Source organism: Rhinopithecus roxellana, chromosome 10 (genome assembly GCF_007565055.1).
Source record: "Rhinopithecus roxellana isolate Shanxi Qingling chromosome 10, ASM756505v1, whole genome shotgun sequence".
Lineage (NCBI taxonomy): Eukaryota > Metazoa > Chordata > Mammalia > Primates > Cercopithecidae > Rhinopithecus > Rhinopithecus roxellana.
In genome coordinates this window covers 122951583-122971954 of record NC_044558.1, presented here as the reverse complement: position 1 = coordinate 122971954, position 20372 = coordinate 122951583, and the positions used below count along the sequence as shown (strand labels likewise).

The 20372-nt window shown below is 39.6% G+C and overlaps 1 protein-coding gene across 2 annotated transcripts; it reads right to left on the bottom strand.

Moving 5' to 3' along the window:
* Positions 1-792: 792 nt before the first annotated feature.
* On the bottom strand, positions 793-15207 carry OLR1 (oxidized low density lipoprotein receptor 1). Of its 2 annotated transcripts, XM_010371364.2 has the most exons (6): positions 15018-15156; positions 11737-11838; positions 9395-9640; positions 3275-3414; positions 2836-2951; positions 793-2483 (listed from the first exon to the last, which is right to left on the bottom strand). In XM_010371364.2, the coding sequence occupies exons 1-6, from the start codon at positions 15091-15093 to the stop codon at positions 2342-2344; spliced, it is 822 nt and encodes a 273-aa protein (XP_010369666.1). In that variant the 5' UTR covers positions 15094-15156; the 3' UTR covers positions 793-2341. The 2 variants fall into 2 exon arrangements, with proteins under 2 accessions (XP_010369666.1, XP_010369668.1); XM_010371366.1 differs by lacking the exon at positions 3275-3414 and having other exon boundaries at positions 15018-15207.
* Positions 15208-20372: the final 5165 nt, after the last annotated feature.

Below are 20372 nucleotides of genomic sequence, written 5' to 3'. Positions count from 1 at the left end.
AGTGAGACTCCATCTCAAAAAAAAAAGAAAGAAAAGAAAAGACAGGAAAAACATTTCAAGATGCATGTCTGATAAAAAGGTTTTTATCCCGAATATATAGAACTCTCAAACTCAACAGTAAGTAAGAAAAATAAACTAAGTAAAAATTCTCAAAAGATTTGTAGAGTTGCTTTACCAAAGTTACCTAATACAGATGGTAAATAAGTTTCTAAAAATTTGCCTGGGCCGGTGGCTCACACCTGTAATCCCAGCACTTTGAGAGGCTGAGGTGGGAGGATCACTTGAGGTCAGGAGTTTGAGACCAGCCTGGCCAACATGGTAAAACCCCATCTCTGCTAAAAATACAAAAATTAGCTGGGAGTGATAGTGGGCGCCTGTAATCCCAGCTACTTGGGAGGCTGAGGCAGGAGAATTGCTTGAACCCAGGAGGCGGAGGTTGCAATGAGCTGAGATTGCACCACTGAACTCCAGCCCGGGCAACAAGATCGAAACTCTGTTTCAAAAACAAACAAACAAACAGAAATTTGTAGGACATACAAATTAAAATTATGCGGATATACCATTAAATATCTATTGGAATCATTAAAACTATAAGACGAACTATATCAAATTCTAGCATGGATGAGGTGGAACTGGAGCACTCATACACTGCTGGTAGGAATGTAAAATGGTACAACTTTGGAAAACAGTTTGGCAGTTTCCTAAATAGTTAATCATACACTTACTGTGTGATGCAAACATTATACTCCTAAGTATTTACCCAATACAAAAGAAATCCTATGTTCATACAGACTTGTACACAAATGTTCACAGCAGCTTTATTTGTAATATCCCAAAACTAAAACAACCCAAATGTCATCAACAAGTAAATGGGTAAACGAATTGTGGTATATCCATACAAGGGAATATTCAACAAATATTTAAAAGAATGAATTCATACGAGCAGCAAGATGGAGACATATGAATCTCAAAATAATTATGCAAAGTGAAAGAAGCCAGACAAAAAAAGGCATACTATATGATTCCATTCACATAAAACGCTATAAAATGTAGAATGAAAGCTCATTGGTGGTTTTCTGGGGAGGAGTCAGTGGGAGGGGCATTGTGACACTTTGAGGGATGATGGATATGTTAACTGTGGTATGCATGTTCTCCACAAGGTGTGAAAACTTATCAAATTGTACACTTTAAATATGTTCAGTTTACTTTACGTTAATTATATCTCAATAAAGCTTTTGACAAAAGCAAACATCTCGTACCTTCGTAAGGATTATACAGCTCTTAAAAAACAAAACAAAAAGATTCCTGCTAGATTATGTGCACCAAAATAAAAAGATTTCCTTTAAAGAAGAATAGGCTGTGAAGAATGGGTGTAAAGGAAATAGAAGCCTAAAAATAGAAGATCTATTTCTAATTCCATCTGTTTCTATTCAGCACTATTTGCATACCTGGCTCAGTTTGTTCTAGATTGAGTGTCTTCATTTTTTTCGTATTATATGCTTCGGAATTACAGCATAGCAAAACAGAGTTGAGAAGAGGTCATCTACAAAGGGTGTGTTCTTTAGTGAAAGAAATTCTATTCTTACCTCTGGGCCACACATCCCATGATTCTAACAAGAACTGTTGTGAAGGGTTAGAGCTGTTAGTCTGTTCTCTGGTAGAAAAAAGATGAAGAAATAATAACTGATTCAGGAAGTGGTAATAGGTTGTGGATTAGCTCACAGAAAACACCACTCATTTACTAAGTACTTTCTTGGACTCCCCACTTGTCCCAAAATGTGTGTGTGTCTGTCTGTCTGTCTGTAAATGGTAGAGTCTGGAGATGGACCACAGTTTAAAAACCAAGGAGTGGTATCTTTTACAGTTAGGAACATGAGTTTCTTCATTTCGGGATGGCTTCTGTCCTTCTTGGTTTCTTCATGTGCACTTTTTCCCAGATGTGTTTCACCTTTTTGCTCTCTGCCTGCACTTGAGTAAGTTCTCCATGTTCTGTCTTTTATGCAATTTTAGGAGGGTGAGGGGAAGGTGATAATGAGGTAAAGAAGACTCAGTGCAGAGGATTTTCAAGCTTCAAGAGGAGTCAAATTTTAAGATAAAAAGGGGAAAATGGACGTCAGGCTGGCAGGGAAGCTTGGGACAAGCTAGGTCAAATAATACAGATAGCTAGAATCAAAAATGTTGACATAAAGGTGCCAGGCACCTGCAGCCCCAGTTTCTGTGAAGGAGCCAGCTAAATGACAGTTCTCTGAGCTCTCATGCTTTGCACCCAAATGACAAAGAATAGCTTAAATTCCAGGATAAAACTCAAAGTCTTTTTTCTTTTCTTCCAGGGCCTTCAAATTCACTGTGCTCTTAGGTTTGCCTTCTTCTGACATATACTGAAGGCAGCTAAAATGCAGTTTTCCGCATAAACAGCTCCTCGTTGTATATATGCACATGTACCTGAAGGGTATGTCTGGGAAACAGCACCTCGGATTCTAAATCTGCAGGCAGGAAAACAAAACAAAACAAAAAAGAAAAACAAAACAAAACAACAACAACAAAATACTTAGGTTTACTGCCACCTTGTTTCAGAAACTTAGCTTTTGAAACTTTTTGTCTTAAAGCCTCCAATCAGTAATAAACGTGGGAAGGAAAACTCAAGAAAAGGTCTGAATGGTTAATGAGTAAATCTTTTTGTGAAAGAGCTAAGGAAGGAGACTTTGAGAAATTTCCCCCAAGCTTCTCTCTGGCAAGAAGAGAGCATTGGTGGAATGCAGGCAGTGACTTCACTAGCAGATTCAGCAAAGAATAGGAAACTGACAAGAGAGGCATCAAAAAGAATGGGAAACTTACAAGTGGGGCATCAAAGGAGAACCGTCCTCCCAGAGCCATGGATAGCTGGGGTTTCTCCGAGACAGCCCCATCCAGAATGGGAAACTGGAATAGGAAATTGCTTGCTGGATGAAGTCCTGTGGGGAGTAATGTTTCTGAGTTTGTGGAATCCACGTGGTGGTTTTAGAATCTGAAAGTCAGTTAGTGTTAGATCCACCAAACTAAAGAACCAAAAGGGATCTCTGATATCCCCTTGATTGTTTTATGCAGACAGTTACTGAAGCCTAGAGATACTACAGAGCCTGTCAGTCCAAGGTCATGCACAAAATTGGAGATCAGATTAAGCTAAAAAAACAGACATTTTGGCTCTCAAACAAGAATTCCTGCAGTGACAGTCTAAACCAGATTCATTTCCCTGTCAACCAATACTTCAGCCCAGCAAATACCCATAAACACTCACCAGATCAGCTGTACTATTAATTTTCAGCAACTGGGCATCCAAAGACAAGCACTTCTCTTGGCTCTTTTCCCAGTTAAATGAGCCCGAGGAAAATAGGTAACAGTTTTCTTCATGCCAGATCCAGTCTTGCGGACAAGGAGCTGGGAAGGGTAGTATATCTACTCAGTCAGTTATGTTTGTGTAAAAGCAGTTCTGCAGTTCTTAAATCAATTATCCCCTCAGTCCTCTCAGGTGCATACTATTTATTTTTGTTTTTGTATATTTAATAGAGATGGAGTTTCACCACGTAGGCCAGGCCTCCCAAAGTACAGGAATTATAGTCGTGAGACACCGCGCCCTGCCCAAACTACTTCTTAAGTAAAATTTTACCCAGGTTCTTCAAATACCTAAATAGCCCCAGAGTCCTTATTGCTCCATTTTTTGAAAAAAAAAAAGAAAAGGAAAGAAAGAAAGCATACTGATTTTAGCAACCTAAATGTACTTCCCATTTAGCATTTTTACTTCCCCTGATGAAAAGCAAGTTAAGCCAGCATGTAATTTTAGAAACTGTGTTTGAAACAAAGGAAGTGAGGGTTGGGGAAATAGATATTTAATAGTCATTCTGCTATTTTTAAAAAGTAATGCTATGGATTTTAAAACTTTATATCTTTGAATAATGAATTTAGGCTTAAATACTATGTGCCTTGCTTTTAGGCATGTGTGCTCTAATACAGTAGCCATATGTGATTTTTGAGTACTAGAAATATAGCTAGTTTGCATTTCTTAAAAAAAAAAATTTTAATTGAAACAAGGTCTTGCTATGTTGCCCAGGCTGGTCTTGAACTCCTGGCCTCAAGCAATCCTCTTGCTTCAGTTTCCCAAAGTGCTGGAATTATAGGCATGACCCACCACACCCGGCTAGTTTGCATTAAGATGTACTATAAGTGTAAAACACACAAATGATTTTGAAAACTTAGTTTGAAAAAAAAAAAAGAATGTAAAAAAGCCCATTAAAATTTTTATACTGATTAGTATTGAAATAATATTTCAAATATCTTGGATTAAACAAAATGTGTTTCTAAAATTAATTTTATCTGCTTCTTTTTCATTTTTATGTGGCTACTAGAAATTTTAATGATATATATGTAGCACATACTATATTTCTTTTGTACAGAGTTGTTGCATAGTATATTAATATAAAGCGAGGATCTCAATTTAAATAAGATTTTAGAAAATAAGGAGATTTTCAGTAGCAAAATTCACAGGGAATCCACCAAACCAAAATATACTAATGTCTACATGTTTATGGATGCTTTCAGGAACCCCCAAGTCATCACTATCATGACCATCATCATCATCATCATCATCATCTCTTCCATCTCCTCAAGGGGAAACAAAGTACTCTGGCCTACACTACAACCAAAAGGTGAAAAATTAAAATCTTTGAGAAAGGCAGCATTTTAATTTCATTCGCACTGTGGCGTAAGACCACTAAATAAGAGTAGGCTTTATCAGAGAGGAGGAAGTAGGAGGAACTGAAAAACAAAAGAAAAAAGTGAATGAGAAAGAGCATACAAAACACTAAGTTGGTTTTTCACCAAACTGATGTTTATAAAAAGAAAAAGAGATCAAGCTGAAAGCAATGAATGCAAGCTTCTTACTTCTTAGTTTGCCTAACCCCATCATATTACGTAAATATAAAAATATGTGCGTTTTTGGCTGGGGGTAGTGGCTCATGCCTATAATCCCACCATTTTGGGAGGCTGAGGTGGGTGGATCGCTTGAGGCCAGGAGTTCCAGAGCAGCCTGTGCAACATGGTGAAACCCCATTTCTACAAAAAACACAAAAATTCACCGGGCATGGTGGTGTGCGCCTGTCGCCTCAGCTACTCGGGAGACTGAGGTGGAAGGATCACTTGAACCTATGAAGCAGAGGTTGCAGTGAGCTGAGCTCATGCCACTGCGCTCTAACCTGGGTGACAGAGCAAGACTCTGTCTCAAAAAAATATATTTAGATATATATATAAGTTTTTGTGGACTAAAAAGACAGTCTGGGCAAGTTTTCCAAGTTATGACAAAGTAAGAAGGACACGTTACAAAATGTAGTGTTTAAACTAACTGCGTGTATGTGTGTGTGTGTGTGCACAAAAATAAACATAGTAAGTGATATTTGTATTTGTTCTATAATTTTTTTTTTTTTTTTTTTTTTTTGAGACGGAGTCTCGCTCTGTCACCCAGGCTGGAGTGCAGTGGCCAGATCTCAGCTCACTGCAAGCTCCGCCTCCCGGGTTTACGCCATTCTCCTGCCTCAGCCTCCTGAGTAGCTGGGACTACAGGCTCCCGCCACCTCGCCCGGCTAGTTTTTTGTATTTTTTAGTAGAGACGGGGTTTCACCGTGTTAGCCAGGATGGTCTCGATCTCCTGACCTCGTGATCCGCCCGTCTCGGCCTCCCAAAGTGCTGGGATTACAGGCTTGAGCCACCGCGCCCGGCCCATAGTATCTCTTTGAGATAGGTTCCAGTCATTTTCTTCATTTGACAAATAGAAGAGAATCTGGACCTAGACAACGTAACTCTAGAGTCTGGGTGTTTCACCATTTATAACATACTACCTTTCAAACTTCTAAGTTAGAACCATTTGAGGAAATGTTTCTCAGTGACACTCTCGAGACATTTTGATACAGAATCTTGAGGTAAATCTGTAATCTGCCACTTTTAACAATCTATTTACATATAGTAAAGTTTGAGAATCACCACACATTCCATTGCTAAATGTAAAGTCTATTCCTGCAAAGGCCCTGCATCTCACTAGCTTGTTGGCCTAAAGCAAACATGTAATAACCTCTCAGTATCTCTCCCCACTCATATATACATTGAAGACCACAGATTTTTAGTAAAAAAAAGATAAAACTTGCCTCAAACTGGGAAGACCTGGCTTTTTTTTTTTCTTAATGTGGGATTTTAGTATTACTTTTTAAAGACTTCTCAAAGCTCTTTGATGGGCCAGGCATGGTGGCGCACGCCTGTAATCCCAGCACTTTGGGAGGCCGAAGTGGGTGGATCACGAGGTCAGGGGTTCGAGACCAGCCTGACTAACATGGTGAAACCCCATCTCTACTAAAAATACAAAAATTAGCTTGGCATGGTGGCGGGCACCTGTAATCCCAGCTACTCGGGAGGCTGAGGCTGGAGAATTGCTTGAACCCAGGAGGCGGAGGTTGCAGTGAGCCGAGATCGCGCCACTGCACTCCAGCCTGGGCAAAAGAGCAAGACTCCATCTAAAAAAAAAAAGCCTTTTTAATGAAAGGCAGAAGTTTATTTGGTATCTCTACTAACTAGCCTTTATCTGACACTGTCAAGGAATGGAACACGTTACTTGGTATATCTGCCAGCATCAGACATATCACTTATTGTTTTTCATTAGTTGTTCATCCAGGGCATCTCTGGGAGATAGTTCTGATGGTCCTGTTATAGGTTTAATCTCATACAACTGATAAAGACAAAATTCTCTTAGGCTTTGCCTGTGACATAAATCATTGGTTAGTATGTGGTTATGTCCGCTTTTATAAACATTCCTATCCTTAATAGATAAACCTTCTCCCTTTAAGCCTTCTTGAAGGTGGTATATTCATTTCCTTGCAAGCTCCAACTTTAAAGAGATTAAATATGTTTGACACTTGCTAAAAATTAGTTTGTCTAAAAATTTCTGTTAACTTTGAAAATGTAAATGACCTCTAAATAGTGAAGGGATTAATAAACTGCAAAACATCACACAAAATTACTTTTTATTATCATTTCACTTTATCCGGGTCTCAATGTTTCACCTATCAAGGAAAAGCTTAGGTACCTGTGAACTGTTATTATATACTCTTTATTCAAAGAAATTATGTGGTTGAGATCAAGTAAATTGTGCAAGCAAGAAGCCAGAGAGATCTCTGTTTATTAGAGGAAGTTGTTTACTAATCCTGACAGTAGGGCACTAATTTATGCACCTCCAAGGAAATAAAGTACCTCTGAATGACTCTATCTCACACCTTTTCACTCTCCCTATGCCTAAAACCATATGCCTGATTTAATGACAGACTGCGCAGAAAGACCAAATAATACAGTAGCTTCTGTAACAATATCAGAGTTCACATCATAGTCTTCTTATAGATGCTACTATTTCTGCCTGCCTCTGGATTCTGAGTCCCTTTAGACAACTAAAATTCACTCATTTTTTCTTATATAAATAGAGTTCTTGGACTCCTCAGATTTTTGTCTAATCTGAAGTATCTGCGTAAGGCTTGCAAGCCAGTCTGCCTCCATTGGCTCTATTTAAATTGATGGGCCGGGCACAGTGGCTCACACCTGTAATCCCAGCACTTTGGGAGGCCGAGGCAGGCGGATCACCTGAGGTCAGGAGTTTAAAACCAGCCTGGCCAACATGGTGAAATACCATCTGTACTAAAAGTACAAAAATTAGCCAAGGGTGGTTGCGGGTGCCTGTAATCCCAACTACTCGGGAAACTGAGACAGGAGAATCACTTGAACCCGGGAGGTGGAGGTTGCAGTGAGCCGAGATTGTGCCACCGCCCTCCAACCTGGGGGACAGAGTGAGACTCCATCTTAAAAAAGAAAAAAAAAAAAAAAAAAGGCCGGGCGTGGTGATGGGTGCCGGTAATCCCAGCTGCTTAGGAATCTGAGACACGAGAATTGCTTGAACCCCTGGAGGCAGATGTGTCTGTGAGCTGAGATCAGGCCACTGCACTCCAGCCTGGGCGACAGAGCAAGACTCCATCTCCAAAAATTGAAATAAAATAAAATAAGTTGATGTAGTACACTTTAAGAAACAATGCCATAGAATGAGCTAATGTAGAGTTAGGGGTAGACAGTTGCAAGGACAAAAAGACCCCAAAGAAAAAGAAACACAATGACTAAAATGCATTGGAATGGAAAGAAATAAGGATCTATGGAAAGGGGTGGAGGTGGCAGAATTCTTAAAGAAAAATCTCAAAACTGCTACTCAGGAGGCTGAGGCAAGAGAATCGCTTGAACCTGGGAGGTGGAGGTTGCCTTGAGCTGAGATCACACCACTGCATTCCAGCCTGGGTGTGACACAGCAATCCTGTCTCAAAAAATAAAAAATAAATAAAAAATAAAAGGAAGAAAGACAAATCTCAAAACTAAAATTTTAAAAGGAAGAGGCTCTTATAAAGAAGGAAAACTTAAACCCACCAAAAGCTATGCTTAATTAAATCAGATTTCTCAAGGATTTGACATAGCATAGGGTTGTTATGATAAAAAATTTAGACCTTCTTGCCAGGCACAGTGGGTCACACCCATAATCCCAGCATTTTGGGAGGCTGAGGCAGGCGGATGACTTGAGGCCAGGAGTTTGAGACCAGCCTGTTCAATATGGGAAAACCCTGTGTCTACTAAAAGTACAAAAATTAGTTGGGTGTGGTGGTTCATGCTTGTCATCCCAGCACTTCAGGAGGCTGAGGCAGGAGAATCGCTTGAACCCAAGAGACAATGCCACTGCTTTCCAGCCTGAATGACAGAGCAAGACTCCGTTTAAAATTTAAAAAAATAATATAATAAAATTTAAAAAATTAAAAATTGACCGAGTGTGGTGGTTCATACCTGTAATCCTAGCATTTTGGGAGGCTGAGGTGGGTGAATCACCTGAGGTCAGGAGTTCGAGACCAGCCTAGCCAACATGGTGAAACCCCATCTCTACTAAAAATACAAAAATTAGCTGGGCGTGGTGGCGGGCCCCTGTAGTCCCAACTCCTTGGGAGGCTGAGGCAGGAGAATCGCTTGAACCCAGGGGGCAGAAGTTGCAGTGAGCAGAGATTACACCACTGCACTCCAGCCTGGCCAAAAGAGCAAAACTCCATCTAAAGAAAGAAAGAAAGAAAGAAAGAAAGAAAGAAAGAAAGAAAGAAAGAAAGAAAGAAAGAAAGAAAGAAAGAAAGAAAGAAAGAAAGAAAGAAAGAAAGAGAAAAAGAAATTGAGAACTTCTTATATAGAACATTACGAATGAATAATGATATGCATAACCATAGACCAATTTTGAGCCCAGAATTGTTTCCAAAAAACAGTTATGATTGCACAGAAAGCTTCCACTATGTCTCCTGACCCACTCTTCTCCCAATACCTGAACAATTTGCTACTCTCGTCAGTGTTTCTTGGAGATTCAGATTCTGGTGGTGAAGTTCCATTTGCTCTTTGGATTTCTCATTCAGCTTCCAAGCAAGGGTTTCTATCATTTCCTTGAGTTCGTTTTGTGACTCCTGTGAAGCTTCTTCTGCTTGTTGCCGGGCTGAGATCTGTCCCTCCAGTTTATTTTTCTGGTGAGTTAGGTTTGCTTGCTGTTGCTTTAGGAGGTGAGACACCTGGGACACTGAATCACAGTTGCGTTAAGACTGCAGTTCTAATCCAAATAAAAATCCCTCCAGGGACTTTTTGAGGAAATCAAAACAGAATTAAATCTATTTTGAAAATAAATAAGCTGCTGAAAAATGACCCACACTTACTCAGAAATTACAGATTGGGAGGTTCATGAATATTCCTGCAGTACTTTGTTTAATGTCAGGAACATTGCAACCACTTGTAATTTTTTAAAAAATTACCAAGATTTTGGCCAGGCACAGTGGCTCAGGTCTGTAATCCCAGAACTTAGGGAAGTCAAGGCAGGCAGATCATGAGGTCAAGAGATCGAGACCATCCTGGCCAACTTGGTAAAACCCCATCTCTACTAAAAATACAAAAGAAATTAGCTGGGGGTGGTGGCACGCGCCGGTAGTCCCAACTACTCAGGAGGCTGAGGCAGGGGAATCACAGTGCCGCTGCACTCCACCCTGGTGACAGAGGGAGACTCCGTCTAAAGAAAAAAAAAACCCAAGATTTTTTTTTATTGAGTTACAAATTAAAAGTAATCACAAGATAACCAGTACAGCGTTAGAATAAATAAAATAAGGAAAACCTAAAATAGACACCCACCAGACTCAGCGACCATTAGTAGGAATTGTCATTAGTGATTTACTCTATTTATGTCTTAATTCCTCTGCTATATCTCCTCCCATTCTGTCTAGTCTTCCAGACTTCCTAATTTTAAGAACTGTGACATACACCCCTTTTTTGAGACAGCCACACACACTGTGTCACAAGAGTCCCCAAAGCATTTTTTCTTTTCTCTTCTTTTTTTTTCCCCCTTGGCCACAGTACATTTTAGGAAGGGTGAAGATAAAGTGAAGGTTGTGAAATCAAGCAGGCAATAACATGTTAAGGGTCAAATGTCTCAGTTCCTGAATTTTGATGGTGCAATACAAAGCAGACCGCTTGGTTTGAAGGCAGCTTTGATCCTGTTATAAGGTGATCAAAGGCTCAGAAGATTTTTCTGACCACCACCACTGAGTCAAGGGCACTTCTCCTAGTCACTAGGAAAGGCCCTAAGTATTCACAAATTTAAAATAAAATAGTTTGTGAACTTGAACAGCAGTTAAGAAGCAAATAGCACTTCAGTGGCCATAATAACCTGGATCCTGGGTAGCCTAAACAACTCAGATCTACAACCTAAATTCACAGGCAGGTCAGGTGAATGTTGGGCACCATTTTGTTTCCTTCTTGGCCACTCCGGACCTTCTTTTCACTTCTTTTTTTTTTTCTAAATATCTTCTCTTTTCTAAATGCTCTTATTATAAATGTGAAACATATTTTATTTTAAATGTTTTATTTATTAAGATTGTGTTTCTGGTTCTTAACATTAAAATGGTATTTAACTATCTCTATCAAAACTCCGCAAGCTAAATAAAATTTCTTTTACTTTTGGGCCTCTCAGATGATCTCAGAGATTAGTAACTTTAAGTTATTATCTTATCCATCATTCTAGAATTTAAACAGGCTCTATCCGTGAGGTTTTTTTGTTGTTGTTTGTTTGTTTGTTTTGAAATGGAGTCTCGCTCTGTTGCCCAGGCTGGAGTACAATGGTGTGATCTCAGCTCACTGCAATTTCCACCTCCCCGGTTCAAGCGATTCTCCTGCTTCAGCCTCCTAAGTAGCTGGGATTAGAGGCTTGTGCCACCACACTCAGGTAATTTTTGTATTTTTAGTATGGATGGGGTTTCGCCATGTTGGCCAGGCTGGTCTTGAACTCCTGACCTCTGGTAATCCACCCACCTTGGCCTCCCAAAGTGCTGGGATTACAGGCATGAGCCATTGTACCCGGCCTATCCATGAAGTTATGAAAACAAAACAAAACAAAACAAACAAATAAAAAAATGCCTACCAATTGTAATTTTTATTTCATGGTTCTATCCATTTGAAGGTGAACAATATACCCATTTATTTTCACGGTCACTCTAAAAACATTTTGCCTAAAATGAATCTACGTCAAGGCTGTTGGTAGTTGTTATGAAAAGAACTTATAAACCATATTTATTAACTTCATTTCCGACACCCCGACCCCAATAAACATCAGTTCCTTATTTTGGCACTTACATTGCATGCCCAGCACCATAATGGTCACTACTAATCCCAGGCAGAGGACTGCTAGAGTCACAGCAACCAGACACCACCATGGAGAATAAAGAAACTGAAGGCCTAGAGTGACAGAGGATAGAATCAGAAAGACAAAAAAGAGGGAACAAGTAAGCGAACCATTCTTTGGAACCTGTCTGTACTTGGTGATTTACTCTGTTTATGTTTTAGTAAATAGACATAAATAGTTTGCATTCCATACCACTAGTCCTCCAAATGGCTCTGCAAATAATTCATCATACACATTTAGGAATGGAAAATAGGGAGAGTTAAGGAATTTAAGTGATTTACCCATGGTCACACAGCCAGTAAATTCAGAGCCAGGATTCAATACCAGATATTTGAATCTAAATATATGATTCTAAAGCTTACACTTTATCTACTTTCCCCACAATTACTCCTCAAGAAACTCACAGTCCAGCTTGACTGAATCAACTTCATCCACAGTGCAGAGAGCCTGAAGTTTTTAATATAGAACACGTGTACACATGTGCATGCACACACACACTCAGTGTGTTTTATAAGTAACATAAACAAATGTTAGACATAAAGCAAACAAGCTTTCTTCAGTTAATCAACTGAGACTACCTCAAATAACTTTACGAATAATTTTATGCCATTTAATTATGAGTCAACTCATAATTACAACTTGGAACTGGGGTTATTAATCAAAGAAAAGTAGGGATGAAACCTTGATATTAATTTAGCTTATATTAACAGCATATCCTACACTCACACCAAGTGTAGGCTTGATTTTACAAGAGAAATATTCACCATTTTGAAAAAAACATATCACATAGCTCACAGGTGTACGAATATCCAATTATGTGCTCCACCACTAAAAAAAAACAACACAGATATTACTGGCTTTGTAGGAACACATCCCATACAATGTATTTGGTTTCCTCACCTTGGGAGATAAACAAATAAGGTACTTATATCATTATCCTCTGTATGCAAATAAGGAGACTGAAAGGTTTATTGACTTGCTTAAGAACACACAAATGCTGGCCGGGCGCGGTGGCTCAAGCCTGTAATCCCAGCACTTTGGGAGGCCGAGACGGGCGGATCACGAGGTCAGGAGATCGAGACCATCCTGGCTAACACGGTGAAACCCCGTCTCTACTAAAAAATACAAAAACTAGCCGGGCGAGGTGGCGGGCGCCTGTAGTCCCAGCTACTCAGGAGGCTGAGGCAGGAGAATGGCGTAAACCCGGGAGGCGGAGCTTGCAGTGAGCTGAGATCCGGCCTCTGCACTCCAGTCCGGGCGACAGAGCGAGACTCCGCCTCAAAAAAAAAAAAAAAAAAGAACACACAAATGCTAAAACCCAAAAATAAGTCTTTAGTCTAATTGTCAGTAGCTACATGACTTGAAATATTATAATAATATAATTTCCAATGTGAATGAATAATGATCCAAGTCAAGCAGTAGTCAGAGATATTCAAAGTTCTCATATGTCAAAGGTACTGTGTTAGACTCCACAAATGATAACAAGAAGATAGAAACTTGACAGGGATAAATATGGTTCATCCTCTGATTCAATACTTATTGGCTTCTAGAGTGTGTGTGACAAGCTAGCAGAGAAGTTGTAGAAGATAGCTGTGTCTCTTCCAAATAATTGCCTAGTTCTAGCCTCAGGGGCAAATACCTCTATGTAAATCTTTCAACCAGTCTTTCAACTCTCTGGTCACCATTCATTCCACACTATAGAGCATCAGATACTCTTATCACTTTCTTTTTTTGGGGGGAGGGTGGAACCTTGCTGTGTTGCCCAGGCTGGAGTGCCATGGCACGATCTCGGCTCACTGCAACCTCCGCCTCCCGGGTTCAAGTGATTCTCCTGCTTCAGCCTCCTGAGTAGCTGGGATTGCAGGTGTGCACCACCACGCCAGGTTAATTTTTGTATTTTTAGTAGAGACGAGGTTTCACCGTGCTGGTCTCGAACTCCTGACCTCATGATCCGCCCACCTCAGCCTCCCAAAGTGTTGGGATTACAGGCGTGAGCCACTGTGCCTGGCTTCATCACTCTTAAATAATGAAAACCTGAATTTTTAGAGGAAAAAGAAAATCACAGGACTCTGTGAAGGAAGGTACGTGTTCCCTTTTTCTATAGATTCCCTTTTGACCTGTGTCCTTGGTAGGCAGAAATCATGAATCCAACTGCTGCCCCTACTAGTGATTTTCTAATCAGAAACCAATCCAATTCTTTGCAGTAGGTACCCGATCTAACCAAGATTCTGAAAGAAGAATCAATCTCATGATTATTGTAAATTCAGGCCCTCAATATTTACTACACAAATAATGAGTGAGTAAAGAAACAAATGACTATTGTTCACTTCTGGTTTTACCTATCAATGCCAGCACTGTTTTTATAGCAATTTAGTTCATTAGCTCAAATGTTAAATCACTCCATGCTCACATTTATGTTCTCTATTGAGAGAAATTTCTGGTTTGTTTTTGGAAATATAATTTGGAATTCCTTTATTCAAATTTCTGACGATACTTTTCTGTCTTTCTCTCCTTATATTCTGTTCATTTCCCTCAGAATGGATATAGAATAAAAGGCAACTTACCCAGATTGTCTGTGGAACTGGGATTATGAATTAATTTATACCTATGCAATTTAATTTACTGTATGTGTCAAACAGAACTTATAGTTTTTCAAAGCAGTAGTACACACCAAAATGTAACTTATGCTAAACTATACTGAATATCATTTACTTTGCCTACATAATTCATGAGGAACTTCAGGTTTTTGTAGTGCCTGAAGGACACTTACAGAAATTATCATTATATACACCAGAAAAATTTGGTTCCCGAGTCCTCCGATGTATTGACTTCTGGATAAATGGGAGTTTGTGGTATAGTCCTAGCTCTACCACTTATTAGCTCCATAAAACTGGATGATGTTGTCAGCCCTCCTGATGCCCAGTTAGCTCTCTGTAAAAGGGAGAGAGTAATAGTGCCAATCTCAAAATGTTGTGAAGATCCTGAGAAATAATACACTTAAAGTGAATAGCATATAGAATAACCTGTAGTAAATACTCAGTATAAATTGTTATAAATAAGTTGTCATCATCATCATCATTACAGCCTTCTTGTTTTTCTTTTAAGTAAATGGTATTAATTCTCTTTTCCCATACTTGGGTGTTTAGCTTTCTAATCCCATATTTCGGTGAATTTACATTTTGGGGCTAACACTGGGATTCTTTCCCTGTACACATTTTCCCATCCCTAGTACCTTTAGCTTTTTTTCCATTTGACTTCTCATCAGGCTGGTCCTTCATAGTGTGGATCTTTAGGTCATCAAAAGTCATTTCCAAATTCAAGCTAAGAATGAGAGAGTGAAGCAGTCACGAACTTCAACAAACTAAAAATATGTGAGCTTCTGCTGAAGTATTTAAATAGCTACTGTTATCTAATAGAAGAATGACTCAATCATTGGTAGGAGGAAGGAGAGGCTTTGCTTCATATTGGGAAGTTTGCTGACGCAAATTCTTGAGTTATGTGTATTGCAGGTGGAGAAAGTGGCGATTCTGAAGGTGTTTCAGGATATTTCGCTAAGCAATTTATGAAAGGGAGAACTATTTTTCATGAGCATTAGAGGAGAGATATTGTACCCACTCTTCAGATACAGAAACTGAAATTCAAAGAGAGTAAGTCCCACCACATTTGTGAAAAATGTGCTAGAATTTTGGGTCAAAATATTTTATTGCAATGCTTGTTTGCTAATTTCACTTAGCAGACTGTTTCTATATGGTGTCTTTTAGAAATCACATGTATTCTCTTTTAATTTTCACTGTTTTATTTGGCGATAGATCTAAGAATTTTGGGGTGAATCACATATGGTTCCTGTTTCCAGCAATGGTGTCCTGGGTAATTTTAGAATTTATCTGGGGCTACTATTTCATATAGTGCCAGTGTAACATAGCAGCAGAGAGCGCTTTGAAACCATAAAGAGCTAGTTTCAGTACTTTCCTTTAGTCTGCAGTCCTGGAAAATCTTAATACTTTGAATCTATGTCTTTGTCTGGAAATTAAGGATAATGTCTACCTGATAACGATGCTATAGGAATTGAAATGACATGCTGGGTAAAAATGATAAGCTTTTTCACACTACATTTGTGAAAAATGTCGCATTGCTATAGGAATTCAAATGACGAGCTGGGTAAAAATGACAAACTTTGTACTTGGAGCGTAATAAGAGCCCAATAGATAATAGCTATTTGTATAGTACTAATATTCAGCACAGTTGAATTACCCATCAAATAATATATTTCAGTAAAATCCGTGATTGACTCTCACATGTCACAAAGACTGTCACATGAGAGACCCGCAAGTATGTCTATATGTATTTACTGATAGAATACTTATCTATTTTCCCTTGACAACCTCCTCACTAGATATATGTCTATTGGAGATGTCTTCTGAAGTATTTATAAGCAAAATGATATGATATCCGGCATTTACTTTAAATTGCTCCAGGAAAAAAAAAAGTGAAAAGAAAAGGATAGACAAAGGAAGAATGGAAATAAAATAAATAAATAAAACATATAAGAAACTGTTAGGAAAAATTACCAATATTGACAGCCTAATGAGGATTCCATTTCTCTCCTCCTCCCTGTTTCCTGTATTCCTTTTATTATGTGCAGAGTATTTAAGACCAAATTGAAAAAGTTGGCCAGGCGCAGTGGCTCATGCCTGTAATCCCACCACTTTGAGAGGCCGAGGAGGGTGGATCACTTGAGGTCAGGATTTCGAGACCAGCCTGGCCAACATGGTAAAACCCTGTCACCACTAAAAATACAAAAGTTAGCTGGGCCTGGTTGCAAGCCTGTAATCCCAGCTACTTGGGAGGTGGAGGTTGCAGTAAGCTGAGACTATGCCACTGTACTCCAGCCTGGGCAACAGAGTGAGACTCCATTAAAAAAAAAAAAAAGAATTAAAAAACACTGAAACGATATCACACTGGAAAGGGCATATTATCATTTCTATACTGACTCAGTTATTTTGGATGCCATGAATATTATAGAACATAAAGTGTTTACCATTTTAACCATTTTTAGGTGTACTGTTCAGTGGCATTAAGTACATTTACTTTGTTGTGCAGCCATCACCACCATCCATCTCCAGAACTTTCCATCTTCCCCAACTGAAACTCTGTACCCCACAAGCAATAACTCCTGTGATGGTGAATTGAATTTTGTGTGTCTTTTTTTCTTTTTGAGATGGAGTTTACCCCCTTGTTACCCAGGCTGGATTGCAATGGCATGATCTTGGCTCACTGCAACCTCCGCCTCCTGGGTTCAAGCAATTCTCCTGCCTCAGTCTCCTAAGTAGCTGGGATTACAGGCATCTGCCACCACTCCCGGCTAATTGTTTTGTGCTTTCAGCAGAGACAGTGTTTCACCATGTTGGCCAGGCTGGTCTTGAACTCCTGTCCTGAAGTGATCCACCCGCCTCAGCCTCCCAAAGTGCTGGGATTACAAGCGTGAGCCACCGTGTTGCCCTTATGTGTCTTCTTGACTGGGCCATGGGGTTCCCAGACAGGATGCTTTTAAATGAGGTTAACATATTAATCAGCAGAGGAAAGCCGATTTCACTGCATAATGTGGGTGGGCCTCATCCAAAAGTTGAAGGCCTAAAAGACAAAATAACTTCTAACCTTCTCCCAAATAAGAAAGAATTCTCCAGCCATCTACGGACTGGAATTAAGCCATCAACTCTCCCAGTTCTCCACTTGCCAGCCGAGTCTGGCAGCCCACACTCCAGATTTTAACTTACCAGACTCTATAATCATAAAAGTCAATTCCTTTTAATAAATCTATTTCTATGTATGTACACATCCTATTGATCCTCTTTCTCTGCACAGACCTAATACAAATCCCAATTCCTTTCTCCTTTCTTGGGAACCACCATTCCATTTTTTTGTTTCTGTAAATTGGTTTATTTTAGGCACCTCATACTGGTGGAATCATACAATATTTGTCCTTCTGTATCTAACTTATTTTATTTAGCACTGTTTCTTTAACAATTATCAATGTGGTAGCATGTGCCAGAATTTTGTTCCTTTTTGAGTCTGTATAATATTCCTTTGTATATATAAACCACATTCTACATTTTATTTATCCATTGATGGACGTTTGGGTTTATCCTCTTTTTAAAGATCAGTGGGATAGTTTCTACAGTCCTTGTGAGGCAGATAACTGGACAGATTTGAAATTTTTTTTTTTTTTTTAAGACGGAGTCTCCCTCTGTCTCCCAGGCTGGAGTGCAGTGGTGCGATCTCGGCTCACTGCAAGCTCAGCCTGCCGGGTTCAGGCCATTCTCCTGCCTCAGCCTCCCGAGTAGCTGGGACTACAGGCGCCTGCCACCACGCCCGGCTAATTTTGTTGTGTATTTTTTAGTAGAGACGGGGTTTCACAGTGTTAGCCAGGATGGTCTCCATCTCCTGACCTCGTGATCCGCCCATCTAGGCCTCCCAAAATGCTGGGATTACAGGCGTGAGCCACCACACCCGGCCAGATTTGAAAAATTTAAGGGGGCTCTCATTATTCCTGCCTCCTGGTGTTCATGATCTTGTGTAATCCTTCGCCTTGAGTGTGAGTGAGACCTATGACTTGGAGTGTAGCAGAAGTGCGGGAATGTGTGTGATCATCTACATGTGCTTATATAAGGTATAGTGACTATTATGCTATAGTCACGCTCCCTCTCCTATTTCCATCTTTATCTCTCTGTCTAGATTTTTAAAAGCAAGCTTAAATGGATCCTGCAGCCATGGAGAAATAAATTCTGCCTGAGAGAGCTTACAAGTGAATCTTCCCAGGCTCACCTGGGAATGCATGATGAGAGCGCAGCCCAGCAACCACCGTGATTGCAGCCTTGTGAGATATCAAGCAGAGGACCCAACTAAGTTGTGCCCACACTTCTGATGCACAGATACTTTGAAATAATAAAAGTATGTTGTTTTATATTGCTGCTCACATAATTTGTGGCGATGTGTTACACAGCATATAAACCTAAAACATTCTACGATAAACTGAATCCTTCTGTCTTAACTTTTTTAACTCTAATCTTTTTACTGATTTCAGTGCCTTTGAGGCTGTCACTCAGTCCCTGTGCTGTGATCGTGGCTCATTAGATGGAAATACTTCCCAAGGGATCTCCCAAGCGTTGCAAAGATGAAACTTCTTCTGCTATATTATTTATTTTTGAAGTCAGGGCTGCGGCCCTGCCCACTGACTTATAGTTTGAGGTTGATACCTCAGAGTAGTAATAGTCCTGGTCTCTATTTTATTGAGGCACAGAGAGGAAAGATATCCATAGTTGGCCACCTGACTTACGCAAAGTCAAAAGGAGAATGATCAACGGAACCAGAAGTAAGCGATTTTTTTGGCTACACTTGTTACACCAGTTGTATAACTATTCCCTGAGGCATAGGTGTAAAAGTCTATGTACATGCACCGTCTGCTGGTTCCACTCCAAGTCCTTAACTACCTGGTTATAAGCTAATGATTCACAAGCTTAATGGAACTGCACAAGATTGTATAGGATTGTAATGAGACCATTTCCCTCTACCCCAGCTACCTGCCCTTCTGTACCTGTCCAATGTGTGCTTTGTTCAGTCTTGTTGCCTGAATTATCTTTCTTCTTTCATCATTCCCTATATGGAGGCTTGGTTAGGGACAGGATTCAGAGTTAAAGATGCCCCAAGGCGTAGTCTCATTCATTAGGATAAAAACAAACTTTTATTTTTCCAGGGACTAATCTGGTGAGAAAAAAAAAAAACGGTTAATAATAATTCTAAGAAAGGAAAGTCACAAGGTCATTAACAGAACCCATTTTGTTCAAACCTGTTTGGAAGCTGGAGGGCAAAAAGATGATGGCAATCACGTGTTAGAAAAGTGCAATGCGAGCGGGGAGTCATGTTAACCAGGAAACCTGTTTAGGCAGGTGAAGGCTGGCATGGTTGGGAGAAGAAGTGGCCAGACTAGCAAGGAAAAATATTCAAGAATTAGAATATCAGGAAACTAAAATGTGGTCTGGAGAGGGAATGGTATAAAAATATACAAGAGAAGCATAAAGGACAGTAATTATCCAGAATCTTGAAAGTAAAGGTCATTGGTAAAATTCAGTGAAAATCAAAATAATCTTAGCGAACACAAAAAATATCAGTTAGGACTATTATATTAATTTTACACACATTAACTTATTTAATCTGTATAAGCCTATCAAATAAATATTACTATTATTACCCCCATTTTATATAAAACGAAAGTGAACCAACAGAGATCTAATAACCTGCTCCAAGATCACACAGCTCCTAAGTGACAAAACCAAGTATTTAAACCCAGGTGTCCTGGCTAGGCTTTAAGCCTTGGTGCTCTATTGTCTTTCTGCCAAGAAAAAGAGAAGGAAAAGGTTCATGATGCATTCCCCATGTACAGGGCACTCATGATAGAAATATCCTATTCAAAATGTTTTCCTGTCTCTTATTTTTATTTGCTCTAGGAAATAACATCTAAAGCAGGTCAAGTGGGTATTCCGCTCCTGTTGTATGAATGGGAACACTAAGGACTGGAGAAATTACATAACAA

Bases quoted from the DNA above. Each gene is read 5' to 3' on its own strand.
- OLR1 (XM_010371364.2), bottom strand. From the start codon at position 15,093: ATGACTTTTGATGACCTAAAGATCCACACTATGAAGGACCAGCCTGAT. The intron at 11,839-15,017 runs GTACTAGGGATG...CTGTCACTCTAG, and splicing joins AAATGGAAAAAAAGCTAAAG to GCCTTCAGTTTCTTTATTCT. The intron at 3,415-9,394 runs GTATTGGGAGAA...TACCCTTCCCAG, and splicing joins GAGAGTAGCAAATTGTTCAG to CTCCTTGTCCGCAAGACTGG.